At 42.4% G+C, this 25,874-nt stretch overlaps 1 protein-coding gene across 1 annotated transcript in view; it reads right to left on the bottom strand.

Moving 5' to 3' along the window:
* Positions 1-1,460, bottom strand: part of LOC130034130 (collagen alpha-6(IV) chain-like) — a 60,714-nt gene extending 59,254 nt beyond the window's left edge. Inside the window, exon 1 of the mRNA XM_056125686.1 lies at positions 1,428-1,460. Within this exon, the coding sequence (XP_055981661.1) occupies positions 1,428-1,460 (33 nt within the window). The remainder of the gene's footprint in view (positions 1-1,427) is intronic.
* Between the last annotated feature and the right edge of the window lie 24,414 nt (positions 1,461-25,874).

Below are 25,874 nucleotides of genomic sequence, written 5' to 3'. Positions count from 1 at the left end.
TAGACTCTGACAACAGAATTGAGATTATATAACTGGGGAGAGTGTTGGGATGGTGATTGATGTGGCAGACTGGAAGTGACATAAGGATGTTAGTGGAGCATCTGTGGCATATTGGTAGCAGTGGAGGTGCAGTAACAATGTACAGCAAAAGCATAAACATTAAAAATATTATAAACCATGTTGCATTAATAATAATAAAATAAAGCAAAAAAACCATAACTTGTGATATTCCCCTTTCATTTCATTTCATTTCATTTCATTTCATTTCATTTCATTTCATTTCATCTTCCTGTTATTCGTCGAATGCCTCGAGCAGGCCCCAGTAATGTCTCTTTCATCCTAACCCTGAGATTATATTCAAGGCTCTTCAGGAGAATGAGACCCATCATTGTTACTGGTATTTGGCATATTTGGTACGCCATGGGGAGTTTGCCAGACTCTGCCCTGTGGGCAGGCTACATTCGATAGCCTGCAAGTTTGTCCAAAGTAGGTATGAGATGATAAGATGTCATAAAAGATGTTCTGATAAGATGTTGCGCGGCCGCAAATGCGGCCGCGCGGTTCCGGGAGCTGGATTTTAGTCTCTGAGTCTTGGCCATTGATGGGATTACACGGCGCCAGGGGGCCAGGTGGTGGGTGTGACCCCCGGCTACTGGAATTTGGAGGATCTGGGTGGAGGATGCTCGACTCCAATCCGAGTAGGCTGGGAGATCTTGGCCCCGGAACCCGCGTGGATTTGTCCCTCTGCCAGTACCTTCAGGTGTGCGGAGAGTGGTTTCAGCATGGTGGTAATATTCCCCTTTAGTATTTTTAAACACTGAAAACATGACAGATAGAATCCTGTACTAAATATGATTTGGGGTATATTTTCCAGTGTCCGTCAGGGCCCCCAAAGAATTAGGGCTCTTACAAAGAATCAAAGGGTACTCTTCCCAAAAGATGCAATTCTCTCTCTGGAGCCAGAGAGAGAGGTACAATAGGTAAGGTGCTAGCCCTGCATAAGACTGGCCCCAGTTTGAGCCCCAGTACTCATCAGGTCCCTGGGGCAATTCAGGTGTCTCTCCTGAGCAAGAATCCAGGAAAAATCTCAGAGCACTTCTGGGTGTGTACTAAAGCACCCTCCCTCCAAAAGACCCACTTCCCTAAAGACAACTCCTAGCACTGTTCAACATTTGCCCCATACCCAATACAATCTTCCAAAGGATGCTAGGCTGCAAACTATTTAATGGCCTTCTAGGAATGATGAGGTGTGAAGTGTGCTTTTGATTTTATATTCTTTGTTTCTTTTTTCATTTTTATTAGGGAATTGTGATTTACAAAGTGATTAATACTTGAGTTTCAATCATACAATGTCCCAACCCAATCCCACTACCAGTGTTAACTTTACTCCTCTAATGTCCGAGTTTCCCTCCCAGTCCCTTGCTTACCTCCTCAATGGGCACAATTTTAACTTTGGTCATTGTTATTTGGATCTCATCCTTTGAGTTCTATTGGTTCCTGGTTCAGATACATAGGTATGCCACAGCTCTACACCGCCAATTTGTATGAGGCCCCTGACCCTGTTACCTCCCATCCACTTCTTACTTCTTCCTCCCCAGGGTTGTTTTCCTTCCATATCTTTTTAAGTTATGTAATCTAGGTCACCTCTGTATTCTTGCCACTCCTTCCCCTCACCTTTATTATGATTTGCTTTATTACCCATGTAAATGTTTACAATATACACACATAAACTAAGAAGAAAAAGAAAAATACTTAAATAGTGCTGGGGTATTACAGGGAACTAAAAGTGAAAAATGTGGGCCTGAACTTCAAGAATTATAAAACAAAGCTATAGCAATGTACACAAAACTATAGCAAACAGCAAAGGTATGGAACAGTGTGTAAGTGCTCCAGGAACACAGAAGAAGGGTTAACAATGGAGGGCTTGAGAAATGTTTGTGTATTATCTAGTGGTTGAGGGGAGTCACACACCACACTGAAAATGCTGATCAGGTCCCAACTAAAGTGGGCCTGGAAAGCAATACAGGAAAGTTGAAAACCTGATGTGCTTAGAAAAAAATGGGGACACTATAGAAATTTGGGAACAAGAGAGGATGGGAGAAAGGCAGGGTTCCAAGGCTGAATGTTATCAACATTCAGAAGAATTGTGCATCAGCATGAAGCCAGGGAAGTCTGTTAGAAGTTGCTACAGGGAACATGGATAAGAAGTTGCTGAGGAGGAGAGGACTGGCTGATGGGAGGACCAGGAACAAGAACAAGATAGTCTTTCTCAGGCCACGTTACTGAAGACATGATACAGTTAAGGCATTGAATACTTGACCCAAATTAGAGCCCACATCAAAGGAGGGGGGATAGAGAGCATGAGAATCTACTGAATAGCTGCAGAGAAAGCCGGTTGTGGTGTGGCTCAATACTTATCTCTAGAATCTGAACAGTACCTGGAATGAGCATATGGACTGCCCTTCTCTGGCTAAAAACTCTTTGCTCTTCCAAGAATACTCCCAGCCAGAGTAAACAAGGGGACATAGTGGTGAGGCAACTCTAGGGCTGGACTTAATGAGTAGTCTGATTTCATCCAGAAGGAGGTGAGGGGGGCTCTAGAGAGAGTACAACAGATAGGATGCTTGCCTTTCGCTGAGCCTCACCAGATGTGAGTGATCCTTGAGTTCTGCGCCAAGAGTTCTGTGCCAAGAGCATCACCAGCATGGCTCCCAAACAAACAAACAAACAAACAAAAAACAAACCCAGAGAGAGGTAAGGGTTTTTTTGACCTGCTCTCTTTCTCTTGGCCTGGTGTGCATGGGGGAATTTGTCACAGCTGTACGTACAGTGAAGTCCTTTGTTTCAGACAATTTGGAATAAATTTCTCAAAGAACTTCAAATTATTTTGCATTTTCATTTTTTTTTGCTTTTTTTTGGGGTCATGCCCGGTGACGCACAGGGGTTACTCCTGGCTCATGCACTCAGGAATTACTCCCGGCAGTGCTCCGGGGAGCTGGGAATGCTGGGAATCGAACCCGGGTCGGTCACATGCAAGGCAAATGCCCTACCGGCTGTGCTATTGCTCTAGCCTCTCATTTAATTTTTTTCCCCAAAGGGACACTTTAAATTATACTCCTCAAAGAACAGTGTTTTTCTGGACTGCCCCCGAGCTAGAAACCTCTCAGGCTAATCAAAAGGCTGGAGGAAGGGCCTGTGTAATGCCTCTAGGATTCTGAGGCACTGTGGGCCCAATACTGCATCTTCAGTAGGGAGCTGTGCACTTCTGAAGCTTACACCCATATGGTATGAAACAAGGATCTTTCCCACTAGTCGGGTTTTTTTTTTTTAGAGAGAGGCAAAGAATGCCTCAGAAAAATGATGGCAACAGAGAGAGAGAGAGAGAGAGAGAGAGAGCGAGAGAAAGAGAGATGCCACTTCTTTTGTGGATTCTTGAGCCAGTAACTTATGCATATGCTCACTCTGTGATCATAGATATTTATTTTTTTCCTCCCTTGTCTCCAGCGCACAGGGCTTCTGTCACAGGCACCTAGATTGGACTGAAAAATTGTATTAAAACAGTGATTAAACAGTTCGCTGGATGGCTTTCCTCTGGACTTTATAGGTGGCATTTTTTGTAATAGTCAGCAGAGGTCAGTATCAGAACATCAAAGCTGCAGATAAGCAGGTGTGTGGGTGGGCCTCTCCCACTACAGAGAAAATCGAAATCAAACCAGTGTCAAGGAAGTCACATAATGTTTGAGCATGAAGGGCCCTTTGAGACTACTCCATGCAGGTTCTACTTTATACCTGGGGGAACAGGAGACATAGAGAAAAGGGTCATATAACTCATTTAGGTCATATAATTGGGGCAGAGACACATGGGGCTATAACCATGTCTCCTGCTGCCACCGTGTATGTGATAGTTTCCTTGTTTGCCAGTGACAGATGTCCTGGGGGGGAGGTCTTTGAGGCTTCCCCCCTCACCCTGCACCGCCCCTTGGACTGTCCCCATCCATAGGCTGTAGTAGCCAGATGTTCACACATCATTTCTCTCTTTCTAACCCTGATCATTTCATAGAATCAATCTGAAACATCATCACTGTTTGGACTGCTAGCAGAATTTCAATGGGCTTTGGACCATTGCCCTGCCCTGATCCATGTCATTTATTTTGGCAAATAGACCCAGACAGGGCAGAAGGGACTCTTCCAAATTTTTCCAACCAGCTCTCCTGCCTCCATCTGCTCAGGATTTTAAATATGTACATCAGGTCCTTATTCTAAAGAGAATCTGCTGGGACTTGTGGCTAAGATCAGTAACTGCAGGTTTGCAACTACTACTCAGGCTAGCTGTCACATGCCAACTCACCACAATAGGTTGGGGTCAGTGTGTAATTTAAGGTCACTTTAGATTTGAAGACATCCACACCCCCAGTGTCAATTAGTGGAGTAGCAGACTTGGAAATGGGTCTGTATATGAAGTAGTCTATACATGCTGAAAGGACATCCTAATAAGCTTATAAGTACGTCTCAGACAAGATAGGGCTGTGAAATTGTGATGCTTCACATCACAGTCTTCTAGTGACAGAGACTGATTTTTCTAACTCTATCCCCTTTTATCCCAATGTTCTTCTTCTGTAAGATTAAAATTTGTTTTTATGGAAGAATCTGAACCTGACTCCCACTGGGACACAAATGACTGAAACAACTTAGAGCTTTAGTTCTTCCCAGTGGGGACTCGTATTGGAGAGCAAAGCCTTAAACTAGGGGATGCAAACGATAATTTGAAGTAAAAATGAAAAGCACTCACAAGCTTTCCTAAAGGTGCGGCTGTTTTACAGGAGGTGGTGCACTGCACTTAGGTGGTATCTTGGTATGGCTCTGGACTCATCAGATCCTGGGTAAATGAAGTAACGACTGGGAGTATTTGGGTATCCAAACAATAATAGTTGTGGCATAGGGTTATTGTGAGCATTTAAGTGAATTAATGAATGTAAAACACCTGGCAGATAACATGATTATATATGTTCCCTTTCTCTTTAGTTATCATTAATGTTAAAATGGAGATATTTTGAGGCTCTAGAAATAGGACAGGAGATAACATACCTGCCTTCCATGTGAACCATATCAGTTTGATCCCTGCAATTCATCTGCTCTCCCAAGAACTTTCAAGAGTGACCCCAGAGCACAGAGCCAGGAGCACTCCTAAGCACCACTATATGTGATCCCCCATTAATGGGGATGTTGTGATTAAGGTCTTAATGGCCCTTGTATTAAGTTTTAGTAGAAAATGCACAGACTTTATTGAGACCCGTTTTTTCCCCATTTTTTTATAATTTTATTTATTGATCACCATGAGAGCAGTTACAAAGCTTTCGGTTTTAAGTCTCAGTCATACAATGAAACATCCATACCTTCACAAGTGCCCATTCTCCACCCCCAAAATCCCTAACCTACGCCCTCTCCCAACCCGTGGGGCAGAAGATTTTCACATTACTCTCTCTCTCTACTTTGATCACATTCAATATTTCGACACCAGACCCACCATTATTATTTGGGATTTTACCCCAACACTCAGATCTGATGAAAAGGCAACAGTAGACAATTTGTTTTCTATTGCTGGTTATGGATAACATATGATGTGGCGTGACTGCAGTAGTGGCCGTGCGATTTTGAAATTCCAAAATTTTAACAATTAAATCTGGAGGGATTTCTGCCAAAACCTGCTGGGTTCCAAGATTTGTTCCTGCGTCTCTTGGATCACAGCTTTTATGCAGCTTGATCAGAAGCCAGAAAGGCTGTTCGTGGGCGGGGACTCAGGGTCTTGTTAGGATGGGGAGGAAGAGGCTGGCTCTGATGTAGGCAGGTAGATAGGGAAAGGCCCTTTGCAATGAAACAAAATTTTCATGGAAGAAGAATTCTAGGAATGACCCACCTTGTGGATACAGAAAACAAAGGCCTAATAAGACCATCCACAGACCCTGAGGATATAGGCCTCCTCCCCATGAAATTCCTCTTTTTGGACCTCCCCTTTAATTTGATTAATTTTAGTGATTCAGCCCAAAGAAGACCATCACCGCTCCCAACCTCCCTGGTAACCTCCTTAGCTAGGACTTTTACCTGGGAAGAAGCTTCACGTGGGGGCAGGCTGGAGAAACCCTATAAAGGCCACCTTGAACAAAGGAAGAGCGCGTATATGCTGCCCGAGCCCATGTGCTGCTTGCGCCCACGCGGCTAAGCACATGTAGTGCCCAAGCACATGTGTCATCTGCACCTCCCCTCTTGAGATGTGTACTTTCATGCTTTCGTGTCTAACGCTAGGACGTGTGTAGGGGATCTCTCCACCCTCGGAGAAGCCCGCGTTCTCTCTGGGCGTGTTACTCTCTCTCTCTTACTCTCCATTCCCCCGCTTATCTGCTTATCCCTTTCTCTCCCTCTCCAAAAGCCTCCAAATAAAATCTGTTACTTCATTGCTCGTCTACTCCTGAAATTCTTTTCTGCAAACGAGACAGGAACCCTAGAAACCCCAGGTAAGGCTTGGAACTGGTCTCTCCTTCCCTGCAAAGAGCAAATTCTTGCCCCAACTTGAGTCTATGGCTCCTCAAGAATTCGGGTGGCGGGGATTAATTCCTGTGCCAAGAAGACCAAGCGGGCTTCAGGTGTGACTTGACGGCCACCTTGTGGGGCTGGCGGGGCTTAGGCCCGTGCTGAGCAGGTGCTCACTGCAGACTTTACCGGTCCTAGCCTACCCAGGGACTCTTGGGTGGCAGAAGCGGAGTGAGAGAGAGTGACCATCTTTCTCTCCTCCCAACTCGCGTGAGCCACCCGTGGGGTCCACCGACATCAGCTTCACCCCCATCCTGTGAGACCCCGCATGTCTCATCACTGAGGGCCCAAACCTGACTGTTCTGGAGGATGGTGGCTACCGAGCCATCTAGGGGGAGCGGGCAGAAGGACAGTACCCTTTCCCCCCTGGGGTGTCCCAGCTACAGTAACCTACTGCGGGGTCCAGACACATTTCTGCCAAAAGCTGCTGGGTTTCAAGATTTGTTTCTGAGTTTCTGGAATCATGGCGATTAAGCAGCTTTATCAGGAGTCAGAGAGGCCTTTTGTTGGTGGCAACTCGGGGTCTTGTTGGGATGGGGAGGAAAGGGCCAGCTCCACTCCCATCCCATGAGGCCCTGCATGTCTCGTCCCTATGGGTCCAAACCTGACTGTCCAGTGGCCTCTGGAGGACGGTGGCCACTGGGCCGCCAGGGGGGAACAGGCCAAGGCACGAAACCTATTCCCACCTGGGGTGGCCCAGTGCTGGTAACCTACTGCAAGGACTGGACACATTTCTGCCAAAAGCCTCTGGGTTCCGTGATTTGTTTCTGAGTCTCTGGGATCATGGCCATTAAACGGCTTGATCAGGAGCCAGAGAGGCTGTTCATTGGCGGTGACTCAGGGTCTCGTTGGGGTGGGAGGGAAAGGGCCGGCTCCACACCCATCCCGTGAGGCCCTGGGTGTCTTGTCACTGCGGGCTCAAATCTTACTGTCCAATGGCCTCTGGCAGAAGCCAGCCATCGAGCCGCCAAGGGGGAGCAGTCGGAGGGACAGCACCCTTTTCCCCCTGGGCTGGCCTGGCAACAGTAACCTACTGCGCTTTTTGGATGTATTTCTACCAAAAGCTGTTGGGTTTTGAGATTCGTTTCTGAGTCTCTGGGATCATGGCCTTGAAGCAGCTTGATCATGAGCCAGAGAGGCCATTTGTGGGTGACTACTCGGGGTCTCGTTGGGATGGAGAGGAAAGGTCTGGCTCCACCCTCATCCCATGAGACCCCACGTGTCTTGTCACTGTGGGCCCAAACTTTACTGTTCAGTGGCCTCTAGAGGATGGCAGCCACCAGGCCGCCAGGGGAAACAGGCCAAGACATGAAACCTATTCCCACATGGGGTGGCCCAGCGCCTGTAACCTACTACAGGTACTGGACGCATTTCTCCCAAAAGCCGTTGGGTTTTGAGATTTGTTTCTGAGTCTCTGGGATCATGGTTGTTAAGCAGTTTGATCAGGAACCAGAGAGGCCAGGCTTCCAATTATATAGCTGAGCCGGAGGTGGTTTGCGGGTGTGTCTCCCACATACCTAACTTTTGGCCATTTACTATGTTGGTAAACTTTGCCCCAAGTTTTTGGGGTCTGGCCAAAGTCACAGCAGCAATTTTGGGGTATCTGGAAGTCTGAAGTTGCCATCAGCCTGCTGATGCACTCGCCTCACAGGTACAGATTGACCTGCTGGCTGCACCATACCCCCTGAGGCCCTTTTTGGGGCAGAAATGTGTATACCAAAGATCCTCTATGACCTTTTTCTTAATCTCATATTCCACATGAAAATCCACTGGCACATACTGTCAGTTCCACTTCCAAAGCAGAACTCAAACCTGTCTAACTCTCCCTGTCCTCATTAGTTCAGACCTTTATTATCTCTATCCTAAATTATTGACTTTGTCTCCCAATTAGCCTGTGATCCTCCAATCCTGATTTAATGATTGTAAAGATGGAAGTCTTTGGGAAAGTGGGGAATCCTGGGCACAGCTGAGGGAGATGTTCAATATTTGTTTCTCCTCCTACTCTGGGAGTTCAAGGGGTCAGGGAGTTCAGTTGATCCTAGCATCCCACCCCATCACCTTTGTATATATCACTGTTCTCTGGTTATCTTCTATTTATCATTTTCCAATGAAGGTATCAGGCACCAAGGGGGCCTCCCATGAATATCATCAACCCTAGTACAAGCTAGGCTGCCAGTTTGTGCCCATACCACCAATATACCAAGCTTCTCGAAGACATAACACCTACGTCATTCCCCACTAAGTCACTGTATCAAGTATGCTGCTACACATAGTGGTTGTTCAGTAAATATTTGCTAAATGAATGAAGAAGTGAACTGAATAATCCACAGTGACTAATATATAGAATACTGTTTTTTATTTTAGATAGCTGAGATAGCACAATGAGTAGGGCGTTTGCCTTGCATGGGACCCACGTGGCCCACCTGAGTTTGATTCCTCCATCCCTCTCAGAGAGCCCTGCAAGATACTGAAAGTATCTTGCCTACACAGCAAAGCCTGGCAAGCTCCCCGTGATGTATTCGATATGTTAAACACAGTAACAACTGTTGGAGTACAAGGAGCTTATGTTTATCAGGTTTCACCCATCACAGTACTGCCGAGTCATTAACATTACTATGTTTGTCTGTAACTACTTCTTTGTGCTACTACTTCCCCAACCAATTTGTAAGGTCTCATCCTTCTAGGACACTGAACTTGTGCTGCAAGTTAATATTGCCTTTCTCCTCTCCTTATGTCTTTTGAATAGTTTAATGCAATGTCCTTTTTGTATAGATACAGGAAGACAATATTATGCTTTGTAACTTAGGATTTAATTGGCTTTGAATATTATTCACTCCCGGGCATCTGCTTTCTCAACTTAAGCCTCAGTTGCCCTCACTTCCTTCACCCCAAGGGCAGGGTCCCGACGTGGGACTGGATGGAACCAGGGCAAGCCGGTAAGTTATGTGCTACCCTGGCATCGAGATGGATCAGGCCAAGGTGCCATGATTCTTAACTATAGGTTAAGAGTTTGATCATAGGCAAATGCTGTCACGATCCAAAAGTCATGACGAGACTAGGACCCTGCTAAGAATAGGAAAGATATCTGGCCTGAGCACTGCAATCTGAGATCGAGATGGCCCTAGGAGAGCAATTCTATAAGCTTAAAGTATTTCTTACTGTGTCCATACAAAATTATTTATATTATGTATGCTTAAATGTTTGTTGGACAAGGAGAAGAGAAGCACGCCCAGGGAATTCTGTTATAGGGTGGGTTGATCTGTTAAATGAGAATCTGTCCTAGAAGCAGCTTTTCCGTGTGTCCTGACTAGGTTGGATGAGACTGAACATTTCTCCCCTTCAACTGCCTTCAGTAAATAATTTCAGTATATTGTAAGAGGCAGTTTCCCTTTTCTCACTGAAACCTAGCTGGTCTTAGATATGCAGATCTCGGGTGCTAGCCAGGCCTGATCTTTAGGATGTAGATTCTGGGCTCTAGCCAGGCTAGTCTTTGGGATGCAAAGCTAAGATACTTGTCTTTGGGATGTAGATTCCAAGCTCTAGCAGACTGGTCTTTGAGATGCAAATCCAAGTGCTTGTAGCTTGTGAAAGGTTTCAGTCTTGGTTTTGTATCTTCTTTCCCGAGGCCAAAATTACTGGCCTGCAGATGTAAAGGAACAATGTATGTTTTGCTGCCTCAATGTTCTTTCTGTAACTCCTTTTGATGACATCACTGTATTGCGCCCTTTAGAGGTACCATGATCTATATAAGGAGATTTTCGGGGCTCTCTGAGTGAGCATGTGCTTGAGAGATCCTGGGGCCTCTATGACATACACTTCTTCCATGTAATAAACTGCTGCTAAGACCAACCAGCCTGGCCCTCATTTCTTTCCTTTGCCTGACCATCGCCATCGACCTCCCTGGAGTGGGGAAATGGCCTGAGACTACCGAACGCAGGCGGCAGGAGAGATAGGCCACTGCCGTCCCTTTGCCTGTCCTTTTTGTGTGTTTACACAAACAATAAGTCTCACAATGAAGACGTTACTGGGCCCACCCACTCGAGCAAAATCGATGAACAATGGGAGGATAGTGACAGTGACAGTGACAGCTGCAATAAGCTACACTGCCAGTTTATGCTCATACCACCAATACACCAAGCTTCTCGAAGACATGACACTTATGTCATTCCACACTAAGTCATTATATCAAGTATGGTGCTACACATAGTGGTTGTTCAGTAAATATTTGCTGAATGAATGAAGAAGTGAATTGAATAATCCACAGTGACTAGTGACTTATATATAGGATACTGTTTTTTATTTTAGATAGCTGCAATAAATGCAATCAAGAGTCATCTGTTTATAGAACAACAAAAAAGAAAGCTACATGAGTTTTAGACAAGCATTCTGTTTGGCATCGAGAAGCTGAATCTCTGAATTGGGACTTAAACAAATTTATATAATGTCAACTCTAGGCATATCACAAGAGGAAGGGATTGAATAGGGCAGCAGTCTAGGAGATAGGAAACTCAGTGAATTGGCTCTGCTCTCCTGGAGAGAATTAGTGTTAACATAGAATAGGTTCATGGCAGTGGTGACAGAGAGAAGACATATCTCAATGAGATTTCAGAGGCTAAAAATAATAGAACTTGGTGCTAGAAAGGCAAGACAGTGAAATGTGAATGATGCCTTCCAGGTTTCTCAGCTGGGCAATTGAAAGTGTCTCTTCAGTGATTCAAAGAAGCTTAGGGAAAACAGTATTGGGTGAAAGATGGAAATCTTTGTGGAGTTGGAATCGAGAGGCTTGGACACTACTGAAGGAGATGTACAGTACTTGTTTCTGTACTATACTGGAAAGTTCAAGGAATCATGTAACTCAGTTCATTTTGTTTATCACCAGAGATGCAGTGTTTGGTGTACAAAAGATGCTCGAAATATTACTGTGGAAATAAAGCAAATATATATGCATAAACAGGCATACGTACACACACATATGTGTCCTATATTTAATGTCACAAGCTTGTCAGTGGCAGAACAGGTATTAGGGCTCCCAAATAAGCTCTGTGCTTCTATGGGAACAAATGAAGCCAGCTCTCTGAAGAGCTCTACTCTCCATTTTCCTACTAATAGCACTAATGGGAGAATACTGACTGCAGAAGTAATAAGGGAGAATGATCATGGGTAGGGAAAAGGATATGCCTAGAGTAAGACAGATAAAGACTTACATAATGAGAATATAGGGAACCAATTTTTGGTCCAGAAATCACTGGTTTCACTTGGTAATGATAGCATCATTTCCAATTTGCTGTCAAGGGTAGTGACCCTTCTCATCTACCAGAAAATAATAGGTGAGATGTGTTTAGCAAAGAGCAAATTCCCTCAAGTTCTCAGTGTTTGCCCCAGCTAAGAAGCAGTATCAGATGCTCTCCCTTAACATCCAAATGAAAACACATTTATTTTCTCATTCTTAAGCTATAATCAGTGTTTGAGGCAGCCAGCCCAGGCACAAAGACATGCATCTACATGTTTTATTTGCAAAAACACACCCACACCCATTCCATTGGCTATTGTCTGCATGTTGGAAATATTGGAAAGACACCTTCTACAGTAATAAAGTTAACTCTTGCTAGGCAGTCCCTCCTTTCCATATGTTTATTCAAATTTCTCTTCTGAAACATAATACAGGTTTCTTCAACTATCTGAAAGTAGAGCCTGACTATGAAACCTTATATTAGCAAAATAGTAAGGACAGATCTTGCCATTAATTTGTGCTGCATTTCTGAGTGTTCCCCCTAAACAAAGAATCACCTACCAAATCAGAACAAGTAAGAAATGGTAACTAAAATAACACTAATTTATAGTGAAATAAGGCATGAAATAATAAATAAATAGCTTTGCAAAGCAGTTCCCAGGATAGGGCTTTTTTTGTGGTACCATTTACTAGGTGCACACTGCCCTTGGTAGCAATGCTGCAAAAATAAACACTGAACTCTATTCTCCCCTTTCCTGTTTGCTGCAGATGGAAAAATCCCCTATGAATTTATCTAAGTGAAAACAGAGACACATGGAGGTCTTTCAGAAAAGCAAAGTGGTGTAAACTACACTTTCAAAAAGTGGGGTTGATTAAATAATCATATACCTGAAGGTCTGCGTCAAGATATGCAACTATTCCATTGATCTAAGGTCTGCCTTTATTCCAGTATCATGCTGTTTTAAATTACTACTGCTTACTTGGAAGTTGGGGAAAGTGTTGCCTCTCATCTTCTTTCACCCAAGGATTGATTAAGCTATTTTTGGGGGTATAGTTATTGTTCCATATGAATTATCAGCAACAGAACTGCAGATCACAGTGCTATGGTATATATATTATATCACTGTCACTGTCCTCCTGTTGTTCATTGATTTGCTCTAGTGGGCCCAGTAACATTATGAGACTTGTTACTGTGTTTGGCATATCGAATACGTCACAGGTAGCTTGCCAGGCTTTGCCATGTGGGCAATATACTTTCAGTAGCTTGCGGGGCTCTCCGAGAGGGGCAGAGGAATCGAACTTGGGTCAGCCATGTTAGCTGTGTGCATGGCAAATGCCCTACCCACTGTGCTATCGCTCCAGCCCACATATTATATATAACATATATTATATACTATAAACATATATAATATAAAGGGCCTCTCTTAGAAGCCGATTGGCAGGTGGGGACAAATGGTGGGTGGGGGAGAATTTGTGAATGGAAGCAGACACAGGGACTGGTGTTAAAACACTGTATGCCTGACACCCAATCATGACTGACACTCCATTTTCACGGTGATTAAACAAAAAAATTAAAAACTAGAGTTAGAAGATATAAATAGAAAAAGGTGGGTGATGAAACCCAGGAGATAGTATAAGTAGGCAGAGATTTCCCTTGCATGTGGCTAATCTGGGTTTTATTTCCTGGCACTAAATATGCTTTAGAGAGATCTGCTATGAGTGATCCCTGAGCACAGATCTGGGAATAAGTCCTAATACAGATAAATCTTGCTCCAATTCCTCCAAAACTGAGGAATACTGGAAACAAATATTTTATCTATGCTTACTAATTCTCTCCTAAATCCTCCAATATTCTCAACATCTTCATTTTATAGAAAAGAAAACTGAAATACAGAGGCAAGGAACTTGTCTGAGATCACACTGCAAGCAATCCATAAAGCTGATTTTGATGAGACAAAGGCCTTTACTTTCTGCCAAGTTACACTTCCTGTGTTAAGGAATCCTCTGAATGCAGAAACCCAGACCCACTAAAAGAAGGACAGTGAGAGCTACTCTGGGCAGAGGATTTGCTATTGACATTGGTACCAGAACAATTTATCCAGATTTGCCCAGCCCTTTTCACTGGAACAAGTACTATTTAATAGAAATTCACTTGATGAGAATTAATAAAGCATTTCATTAGACACTTCAAGGAATGATAATCCCCAGAGCTTAAAACGATGAGTTTTTTTTTGTTTCACAATTAGACTAGCCACCTTAACTGGCCTGTGAGTCATGAACAGTTTGCTAGTAAATGCAGACAAATTCTGATATGCTATGTGTCTCCAATGCTAGCATATTAAGTTGTGATGGAAATAAATGCAGACTCGGTATAGTAATTTGATGATCATTATGCTGAACAGAAGTTAGAGAATTTAGACTTTAAGCATGTTATATTTCCCTTGTCTCGGGGGAATGCCAATAATTAAAAAAATAGGATGAATCAGAAATGTCTGTTAGAAAGAGGAAAACATGCTGAAAAATGTTTAAGTCTCTGATTATCTCTGTAATATGGAAGTAAAACTGTATCAGAAACCTGTAAAACTGTATCAGAAACTGGAACAAACTTTTCCTTTTGTGGCAATATTATATTTGGGAAATATAAGAATCAAAATCAAATGAAGCTAAATGCAAATAACAGTTCACCATAAATATAGAAAAACAGAACTAAACACCTCTATTATAAATGGTTTAATGATTCTCCCCACTGCTTTGAATACACAAACTACCTTTGTAGCATACTACAAACTGCATAGTGAGTTTACAAACTGCATGAGCAAATAAGTACATTTCCACTTATATGATTTTAATGTAAAACTAACATATTCATTGGAAAAACATGTAAACTTTCATTTTCCATAATTCTGTTTCTCATTTTGAATTTACAAATGCACTTGTGTATGATTTAATGGCAAAGGTCTCTTCAGAAAGACTTCTATTCATCCTGGATTGATGTCTTTCTGCCCTCAGAAAATTCTACTGTTATTTATTTTGTATTCCATACCTGGAGATGCTCAGGGCGTATTCCTGGCTTTGCACTCAGGGATCACTCCTGATGGGGCTCAGGGTGGTACTGTGGCTCAAATCCAGGACAGTTGCATCTAAAGCAATTACCCTAACTGTTATACTATTGCTCAACCCCAGTACATTTTCTGTTTGAAATAGAATCACACAACTTAAGATAAAAATTGTATTAGGATAAAAATATAGTGCAGTCACTTTTGGAGAGGGGAATTGGGACAAATCCGCAGTGCAGGAGTCTACTCTGGTTTAATGCTCAGGGATCACTCCTGGCAGTATTGCTGGGACCATATGGTGTTAGGGACCAAAGCTGGACCTTCTGAATGCAAAGCACATGTTCCAGCCAATTGAGCTATCTCCCTGTCCCTAGATACCAAATATGTGGGGCATTAAAATGCATTCAATAATTATAATCTAAAGTTAATCTTTACATTTTCTAGTAAAACATGGCCATAGTTTTATGATAAAAATCGAAGTGGAATAGGGCTTGCTAGAAAATTCATTTTATAGCATTTTTTTCCTATAGTGAATCCATTACAAAAAGGATACTTGCAGCATTTTTCTCTGACATAGTAAATCATTCATCATTGATAGACTGCGCAACCTTTGATCCAACACTGAGTTGGGGTGAGTAGATTGCCTTTGGATCAATGTTGCCTTTTCTGAGTCTCTGGTGAAAAGCCATCAAATTTTGGGAGTGGAAGGTAACTGGGAGTAACCGCTAATGCTACTTTAAAAGAAGGAAATAAAGGATAAAATCAAAGAAATTTCCTCTCACAATTTTCTTGCCAAAGAAGTCTGAATAGGAGCTCTGAAAGGGGTGGGGAGGGCAAAGAAGGGAGAGAAACAACTTACATAATCTCAGTGCTCGTCCTCATGGAAACATACAGCCCTGTGTTCATTTAGAACCAGAGAAGCATTCATATCCATATGCATGCAGATAAAGCGATATATGTTTTCAGTCAAACACATGTGCCCTGAAGCACAGAAGTATGCTAAAATGGTAGAACCCACTGTTATTCTGGTATATTCCACCACTCATCTTCTTCAACCATTAATTTGAACTCAAGAAGTTTGGGTGACTTACAGCCCTCTTCCTGCTCCCCCCCCCCCACCAACCATATGCACCCATTCCACGTGGTGAAGTAATCTACCCAAATACACACAGGCCACAAAGAAGAGAGGAAGGGGATCTGGAGAATGAGGTGAGCGCTCCTCATTTCCGACGTTTTCTTTTGCATGATGGGAAGTTGGAAGCTGAGAAAACAAGCTGAGGACAACAGGAAAGACGGACTGTGCTGGTGGAGGCAGCTGCAATCTAGATGATAAGTAGAAGCGCCAGAGTGGCATCAGGAATAAGCTATGAGCCTGTGATAATGAGCGCTTCAGATTTTAAAGTGTTTGCACATCCACACCTCCATTTAATGCTCTCAATAACCCTATCCTCGATGTACTTGAGAAAATAATTAAGGCCTGGAGTTAATTAACTTATTTATAGCCACCCAGCTTATTGATACCAGAGCCAGATCTTGTGTCCAGTGCTTTCCCGCCATTCCTTTCTAAATTGGTAGCATAATTCTAGACCAAAAAGTCCCACTAAAATATTTTATGGCTCAACTCCAAACCTTGTGCTTATTGTATGTTATTAATTCTTCTTTCATACTTCTTGCTACCCAGTAAGTAGGGCCCACAACCTATTAAGTAGCTACTAAAAGGGAGAATAACTCAAGCCAATTTCATTGTTCCCCTCATAACTCATCAATTCAGCAAAAATTTATTCAGTGCCTACTGTGTTTAAGCTATATTACCATATATCAGGAACATAGAAATGAAGGCAGCATGGCCATTGTCATTGAGGAGCTCTCAGCCTGAATCAGTAAGTGTTTTGTACACATGAAACTACACCACAAGGCAGAAGAAAGTGGAGATATGATTCTAAATTTGATGACTGTATATAGGTTTGTCTTGGAGAAAGAGCAGGGGCTGTTATACTTTTAAATCAGAGAGTAGAGGCGAATGTGTAATGGAAAAGATCCAGAACAAATTTTGGTAAACTACAGAGAAGTAGAGGAAGCTCGTATTCTATTTACAACCAGTTTTTCCCAATAAGTGTAGGAAGTGAGGTGATAGATAGTGAGGGTAACTGAGGCTGAAGATCACTGGAAAAGGCTGGAATGAATGGAGAACATGGCAGGAAGTCAATTGTTAGAAATGTGTGAAGGACTGCCAAGCAACCTGAGAGATGTGGCGGAACAAGACAACATGTTTTTGTGGGGAAACAGATATATGTTCTCAAACATATATCTGTCAGCCTAAAAGCAGAAGCAGGAAAACCAGATGGTGGGATTTTCCAGGGATTGGCATTGGCATATATATACATCAAAAGAGCTGAGAGTGAAGATGGTGGCAAGGGAGAAAGACAGATCCAATAGGAGGATATACAATAGTTTAAATAGCTGATATAGTAGTCTGGGCTAGAGAGAGAGCTGGAAGGATGCTTGAAATTCCTGATGAAAAATGAATTAAGAGAAAATTTTGCCTTGCTCAAAGTGAAATGAATAATCTGCATCTAAGAATTTCACTTGATAACTTGACATCCCGTTACTCATTGATCCACCAGCACTACCTCCATTCATCCCTGTCACGTGCTAGTATAGCCCAATGACATCTGCTCATTCTAGGAACACGAAGAGCCTCAAACCAATCATTCAGGGTCTTGACAAAGAAGTCTGACTATCTCATAGGTGGGTGGCCACGCAATCTTTTGACGTCCCGTGGAATCCAGTTGGTAATGGATCTAGTCTAGAGCTCGTCTCCAAATCTCATTACGTTTCCAGCCCATCTGATTTTTGACGCCTTGGCAAACGAGACAGCATCCCTGATTCTTGACCGATGATGGAGGTCAGAACTCTGGATTCTTTCTCTCATTTGAGTGAAGCGTGATACTCCAAGCATCACTCTTTCGATTCTTCTTTGGGAGACCTGAATAGTGTTCTCATCCTGTTTTCATAGGACCCAGGTCTCTGAGGCATATGTTAATGCAGGAAGAACAGTGGACTCGAAGAGATGTGCCCAGAGCTGGAGGTTCTTCGTTCTCTTAACTATTTCTTTGCATGATCTTGAAAGCATTCCAAGCCGCTCTCTTCCTCCTGTGCAACTCAGGTGACAGTTCATTCGTCATGTTGACTCTCAACCTAGGCACACATAACTGTTGCATTCAAAGATGTTTATCTCATTGATAGCGAATCAAACGTCAGGAATGAGACCGCTTCTCATAAACATTGTCTTCGTGAGATTCAGCTGTAGACCCATCTTTCCACACTCATGGTCGAAGTCAGCCAGCTTTTGTGCCGCTTGGCTGATGTTAGGTGTTATTAGAACGATGTCATCAGTGAAGCAGAGGTGGTGTAGTTGCCAACCATCTGTCTACCTTCACTCCCATTCTTTCCCATTCCAGTTGTTGCATGACATTCTCGAGGGTGCCACTGAAGAGTTTTGGTGAAATGGTATCACCCTGCTGAACCCATCTCTTGAAGTCAATGATCACCTCCCTGTAGAATGGTGAGATCCTGGTAGTGAATATGCAATACAGCTCATGGAGGATCCTGATGTATTGAGTTCGAATGCCCTGTTTGGCTATGGCCTCGATGAATGCTTCAGTCTCAACAGAAACAAAGGCCTTCTTTAAATCAATGAATATCAGACAGAGCAGCATCTTGAACTCCCAAGAAACTTCAATGAGCTTGGTTATTGTGTGGATATGGTCGATGGTGCTGAATCTTTTTTGGAACCCGGCTTGCTCACATGGTTGTCCTTCATCTAGTTTTCTGCCAATCCTATTCATGATGACTTGAGTGAACAGCTTATAGATGACAGAAAAAAGGCAGTTCGGGCGATAGTTGCCAATGTCGTGGATGTCTCCCTTCTTGTACAGTAGTACAGTCCTGCTGGTTTTTCATTGGGATGGAACCTTGCATTCAGACAGGTAGCATGTGAAGAGCTGAGCCAGTGTATTGATGAGTACTGACGCCAGTTTCTTCAGGTGTTCGGTCTGACCCTGTCTGGGCCGGGTGCTGTTCGTTTCTTTACCAATGATATGGCATGTCGGATTTCAGAAGGGAGAACAACTTAAAACAATGATCTGCTTCCCAGAGAAAGCAGATTTAGTGATAAATCAGAAAACCAGTCTGAACAGAATCTAGGTGGGAAATTGAATATAAAGGGAGTGGCAGCTAAAAAAGGAAGGAAAATGGGTCAAACCCTAGAGCCTAATGGAGAAAAAAATGAAATGGGAGGTGCTAGTTCTGAGCCTTAATTGAGCAAAAGGTCCTGTGCACCCCTTACCTTTCCATCCATCAACCACTATTTTAATTTTTTGGTTCATGAGGATTGTAAAAGCTTGGCACTGACAATCTTTCAGAAAAAGTTGAAATAGATCTAGATCTGGTTCTGGCAGTCTTTCAGAAAAAGATAACAGAAATCTGAAGCAATAAATTCCTCAATGAAATCTGTATAGCAGAAAGTAGTCACTGTTCCTTAAAGCTAAGGTAAACAAAAAATTTTCCCTCGAAGTTTTGATGACTTTAGGTCCTCTCTCTAGTGTGAGACTCTAGGAGTCAATAGCTTCCCTTGATGTGCTAAGGGACTAAAAGATTTCTTTGGAAGTGCACTTTCAACCAATCTACAAAAGCCAGGAAAAGAATAAAAGCATACGTGTAATGGGAGAAGAGTAATTCTAATAGGTCCATCTGGGACAGGAGAACTCTCCCAAAGATGAAATGAAGAAGCACGACTAGGAGAAATTGTGAATCAGACGTTCCAGACTTTTTTTGGCCTACCCCCTTTTTAGGAAAAAAATCACTTAGCAAACAACTGGAAATTGATCTTGAAGTGAACAAGGCTGGAGCGATAACACAGCAGGTAGGGTGTTTGCCTTGCACGTGACCAACCCCTGGTTCAATTCCTCTGTACCTCTTGGAGAGCCCAGTAAGCTACCGAGAGTATCCCGCCCGCACGGCAGAGCCTGGCAAGTTCCCCGTGGTGTATTCAATATGCTAAAAAGAGTAACAACAAGTCTCACAATGGAGATGTTACTGGTGCCCACTCCAGCAAATCGAGGAGCAATGGGAGGACAGTGCTACAGCGCAACAGTGAAGTGAACAAGGTTACCTTCAAATGTATCCAAGTCTACGATTCTCAAAAAATAAGAAATTGAGCTCTCATTTGGCCCAGCAATACCACTCCTGGGAATATATCCAGGAGAGGCAAAAAAGTAGTCGAAATGACATCTGCACTTCTGTGTTCATTGCTGCACTGTTCACAATAGCCAAAATTTGGAAAAAACCCGAGGGCCCGAGAACAGATGACTGGTTAAAGAAACTTTGGTGAAAGAAGGAAAACCGCTGGGAGGCTCCACAGCTCCCGGAGAAAGCTCCAGGTCCCAAACAGAGCCGAGATCACCGGGAAGTCATAGATGGGATAGATGTTGCATTCCGCCTTCTCCAGATGGAAACCCGGTGACCATGAGTCTCTACAAGCATAGCTCGGGCATGCAGGAACCAGGACTTTTATTCCAAACTGCCGGGACTGGCCCAGCTCCCAGGTAACTTCTGATTCCAGAAGTCACGCCCACAACCTCCCCCCCAGCGCCATCTTTACAGCACACAGCAACAAGGAAGAAAAACCGCTGGGAAACCCCACAGCTCCCGGAGAATGCTCCAGGTCCCAAACAGAGCCGAGATCACCGGGAAGTCCCAGATGGGGTAGGTGCCGCATCCCACCTTCTCCAGAACCTGGTGACCATGAGCCTCTACAAGCATAGCTCGGGCATGCGGGAACCAGGACTTTTATTCCAAACTGCGCAGCCACTTATGCAGTCGTGCAACATCTCCTTATATACAAAGTGATCAATGGAAAGTAAATCATCCAACGTTTCTCCCTGAAAATCAGGCTTAACTCTTTTACAAACCACAACACCCAATAGGAGAGCGAGAACAAAAGGGAATGCCCTGCCACAGAGGCAGGGTGGGATGGGGGGGATGAGGGGTGGGAGGGATACTGGGATCTGTGGTGGTGGGAAATGGTCACTGGCAGAGGGATGGGTATTCAAAATAAATAAATACAAAAGAAACTTTTGTACATCTACACAGTGGAATACTATGCAGCTGTTAGAAAAGATGAAAAATGATGCATGGGGCCATTAAGACCTTGTCTAAGGGTTTACTGAGCTGTTGCTACAAGTTATGCTATCTGTGTTAATGTTTTTGTTAGTTGAGATTAGTTAGCTTCTGCATTACATTCCCATACAATTAGATGTGCTCCTACCGGGGTGTTAGTATTGTAGAGTTTAGAGATGTCGCTCCAGAAAATCAAGAATATTTAACTGGGAAGTATGAAACTATAGTACAGTGGGTAGGAAGCTTGCCTTTCATATTACCGACCTGGATTTGGTCCTGGGCATCCTGTATAGTCTCCCGAGCACCACTAGAAGCGATTACTGAGTGCAGAGCCAGGAGTAAACCCTGAAAATCACTGGGTGTGTCCCCCAAACCAAATAATAATAGTAATAATAATAATAATAACAGCAACAATACAATGAATGAATAAAATCATTTATCAAAAAAAAAAAGATAACTGGGCAGTCTGGCCAGAGGCACAAGGCACACTAATGACTATTGGTGTGTGAGTGCGGCTGCCTGGGCTTTGGTAGGGCAGGAATTTATCTCACCCTGTTTCTGCGATTGCTCTGGAGGTCTCAGCTAGGACTCTGTATACAAGAATCTTTTGTGGCTAGACCAACTCTTTTGAGATTATTTATGAATCTCTGGAACAAGGCCAGTAGATGAGCTTAAATGGTGAGGGATGTGAGTGACTTTCAGTCTTTTATTTTCTCACAGTCTTCTCCACCAGCCCATTCCCCATTCTGCCCAAAGGCTCTTATCTCTCTGTGACTCCATCCACCTCCTATAGTTTCTACTACTTCCTCTATTGGTCCTCTCAGGACCCATAACCAAAGCTTAGTTCTCATCTGGATAATGACAACAGCCTCTGGAGTTCTCTCTGCCTTCAAACATTGCTGCAATCTGTCTAACGCTCTGGACAGTAATCTTCCTAGATCAGATTCTATTGTTCCTGTGTTCAAAATCTGTAAATCACTCATGATTACTTTAAAAATAAAATTCAGACTCCTTAGCCAGTCATTAACAGCTTTCTGCCATTCAGCTCTCACCTGTCTTTTTATGCTTATTTTGCACAAAACACCCTTATCTGCCCTCAATTTAGATATAGCTGTCTCCTTGTACTTGCCACTTAAACCCATTTTGTTCTCTCAACACTTGGCTTCCAACCAGGTAGTTTCCTTGCCAAAAATACCCTTCTCTTCCAGAACTCTCTTCCGTGGCTCATGCTATTTTTTAAAGATCAGAGCTCAAATATGCCTTTTTGTTTTCATTTTTGGCCTACATCCTGTGGTGCTCCTGGCTCTGTGCTCAGTTATCACTCCTGACATGCTCAGGCAGACCACATATGTTGATATACCATATCTTTCTGGCCCTCAAATATGACCTTTCTCAGAGGGATTTCTCAGATAATAATTTTATGTCTCCTTATGTAAAAAGTTGTGAGGTGTGTGTGTTAGAACTTAACTCTAGGAAAGTGAAATAATCATAGCTTTTAATTCATGGCAAAGTATCCTCATAATCACATTCATACAAGAATCTTTTTGTTTTCCTTCATCCAAATATCCACTTCCATGGGCCTAACAATCGTATAGTGGGTAGGGTGCTTACCTTGCACACAATTGACCTAGTTTGATTCCTGCTGCCACATATGGTCCCCTGAACCCCTCCAGGAGTAATCCCTAAGTGTCCTCCCTTTGTTCATCGATTTGCTCAAGTGGCCCCAGTAACGTCTCCGTTGTAAAACTTGTTCTTACTGTGTTTGGCATATTGAATATGTAATGGGTAGCTTGCCAGACTTTGCCATGCGGGCGAGATACTCTCAGTAGCTTGCCAGACTCTCCAGGAGGGGTGGAGGAATCAAACCGGATCTCCCGGATTGGCTGCATGCAAGGCAAATGCCCTACCCGCTGTGCTATTGCTTCAGCCCTATAAGCCCCTATATGTAGAATAATGAGGGAATTAAAGGTAATAAAGGGAAGTTACACATAAATTATCTTTGACCCTAGAGTATAACTTCCCTTTATTACCTTTAATTCCCTCATTATTGCATATATATATATGTGTATATATATATATGGGTCATTATTGTATATATAGGGGTATATAGAATAATGTATCACTTGATCACTTGATCCCCCGTTATTCATCGATTTACTCGAGCGGGTGCCAGTAACGTCTCCATTCATCCCTGTTGTGTGCTAGCGTAGCCCAGTGGCATCTGTTCGTTCTAGGAACATGCAGAGCCTCAAACTGATCATTCAAGGTCTTGACGAAGAAGTCTGACCATCTTCTAGGTGGGCGTCCATGCGATCTTTTGATGTCCCGTGGAATCCAGTCAGTAATGGCTCTAGTCCAGCGGTTGTCTGTAAACCTCATTACGTGTCCAGCCCATCTGATTTTTGATGCCTTGGCAAATGAGACAGTGTCCCTGATTCTTGAGCGTTGACGGAGATCAGAACTCCGGATTCTATCTCTCATTTGAGTGAAGCGTGATATTCCAAGCATAGCTCTTTCGATTCCTCTTTGAGAGACCCGAATAGCGTTCTAATCCTGTTTTCGTAGGGCTCAGGTCTCTGAGTCATATGTTAAAGCAGGAAGAACAGTGGAATCGAAGAGATGTGCTCGTAGTTGGAGGTTCTTTGTCCTCTTAGTTATTTCTTCAACGCTCTTGAAGGCATTCCAATATATATGGAATAATGTATATATTTTATTCTATATATCAAAGTGAGATCATTCCCTAATCTGTTTAATCCTTCTCCTGACTTCACATGACATCATATCCTCCAGTTCCATCCAAGTTTTAGTGCATTGCATAATTTCATTGTTCCTTGGAACTTCATAGTTCTACAGTACATATTATAATATTTATAATTATAATATACTATAATATATAAGTAACACCACCATAATCAACACATTTCTACCAATAGTGGGTGAGAGTTCCTCTTTTGGTGATATCCCCACCAACACAGATTGTTCCCAATTTCGTTTAGTTTTTTTTTTAAGTATTAAAGCACAATGATTTACAAAGTTATTCATAGTTGGGTTTTATATATAATATATTACAGCATAAATCTGACCACCAGTGTTTTCTTCCTTTCACCAGAGTTCCCAGATTCTCTCCCACCCAGTTACCCTATATCAACCTGCCGCCATTTTAAAATTTGGCTGTTGAAGTTTGGATCTCTTGTTTTCAGTGCAGTTGATTCTGCAGTTTGAATAGTTAGCTATAGTACTCCTTTGTACCACCTATGTACTTTGATCCCCCGACCCCTGTTCCCTGTAGAATCCTGTTGATCTCTTCCCCTCAATTTCTTTCCTTCTCTGCCCTTCTTCTCTATACTCTGGGGTCAAGGGTGATTTAGCCACCCCCTTTCAAATACTGTATACTTTCATGTAGCTATTCTATATACTACACCTAAGTGAGATAATCCCTTGTTTGTCCCTCTCCTGACTTTATGTAATATGTTATCTTCCAGTTCCATCCATGTTGCAGTGAATTGTATGATTTCATCTTTATTTACAGTTGCATAGTATTCCATTGTTCCCAGTTTGTGATGTGTTATTCTCACTGGATGAGATGATATCTCATTGTCATCTTGATTTAGATTTACTTTATAATAAATGTTGATGAACACATTTTAATGGGCCTGTTAGTCATTTGTCAGTCTTCTTCAGAGAAATGTCTGCTCATTTTCTCTATTTCTGATTTTTTTGTAAAGCTCTGTGAGTACTTTATCTTGGATATTAACCATTTACTTGATGCATTTAGTGCAAATATTTTCCTCATTCAGTTGGGTGTATTTTATTTCATTAAATTTTTAATTCAAATTCTGTGGTTTACAATGTTGTTAATAATTGCTTCTCATGCATGTAATTCCAATACCACCCCATTGGGTGGTATTTTTAGTCTTTTTCTATGCAGAGAATCTTTAATTTTATATAGTTCTATTGATTTATTTTTGAGTTTGTTGCCTTTGCCATTGGAATCATATTGATTGAAAACATCTTTGAAATCCAAATCTTGGAACATTCTGCCTATATTTTTCTCAGTGTATCTTATGGATTCTGTTTTAATTTCACAATCTTTGATCTACTTTGAGTGGACTTTTGTGTAGGTATGAGACATAGAACCAGCTTCAATTTTTAACCTATGGTTATCCAGTCATCCCACCTATAAACTAGTATATCCTGTCATTTATTCTAACCTTTTACATGTATTAATAGAGCAAAACATTTTTGGTAAATATTCATTAACATTTTGGTAAATGAATTGCTAATAAAATGTGCTTCGGGTGTTTTGTTATTATGAATGGTAATTTTACACACAGAACATTGTACATCTATTATTATATTCGGTGTGTACATTGAACTAGAATTTTATGTCAAAGACTTTCTTCCCAAATCAAGCTTGGGCCATTTAAAGACAGGTCTTTGGCTCACCATTTTTTTCCACTACTCTTGAAAGAGTTATTTTTAAATTTAAAAATAAGTCATTTTTATTTTATTTTAAAAGTTTTAAGCTAGGTATCATGGTTATAATGGTGTTAGTGACAATGTTTATAGTATATTCTGCTTCACTTAATATGGGGTGAAAGGAAGGAAGAAACACATCATAAACCTGTACATATAATTTTTGTACACATCATAAACCTGTACATATATTTCTGTGGGGGGGTAGATGGAGATTAGACCACACCCAGTGGTGCTCAGGGGCTGTTCCTTGCTCTGTATGTAATGCAAGTGTCTTACCCCTTTACTATTTCTCTGGCCCCAATTTCTGTAATTTTTGACAAATATGTCATTTATTCTAATGGGAA

The sequence above is a fragment of the Sorex fumeus genome, unplaced genomic scaffold, assembly GCF_029834395.1.
Source record: "Sorex fumeus unplaced genomic scaffold, SorFum_2.1 ptg000058l, whole genome shotgun sequence".
Taxonomy (NCBI): Eukaryota; Metazoa; Chordata; class Mammalia; order Eulipotyphla; family Soricidae; genus Sorex; species Sorex fumeus.
The sequence above is the reverse complement of the archived record's forward strand: the minus strand, read 5'-3'. Positions and strand labels throughout refer to the sequence as shown.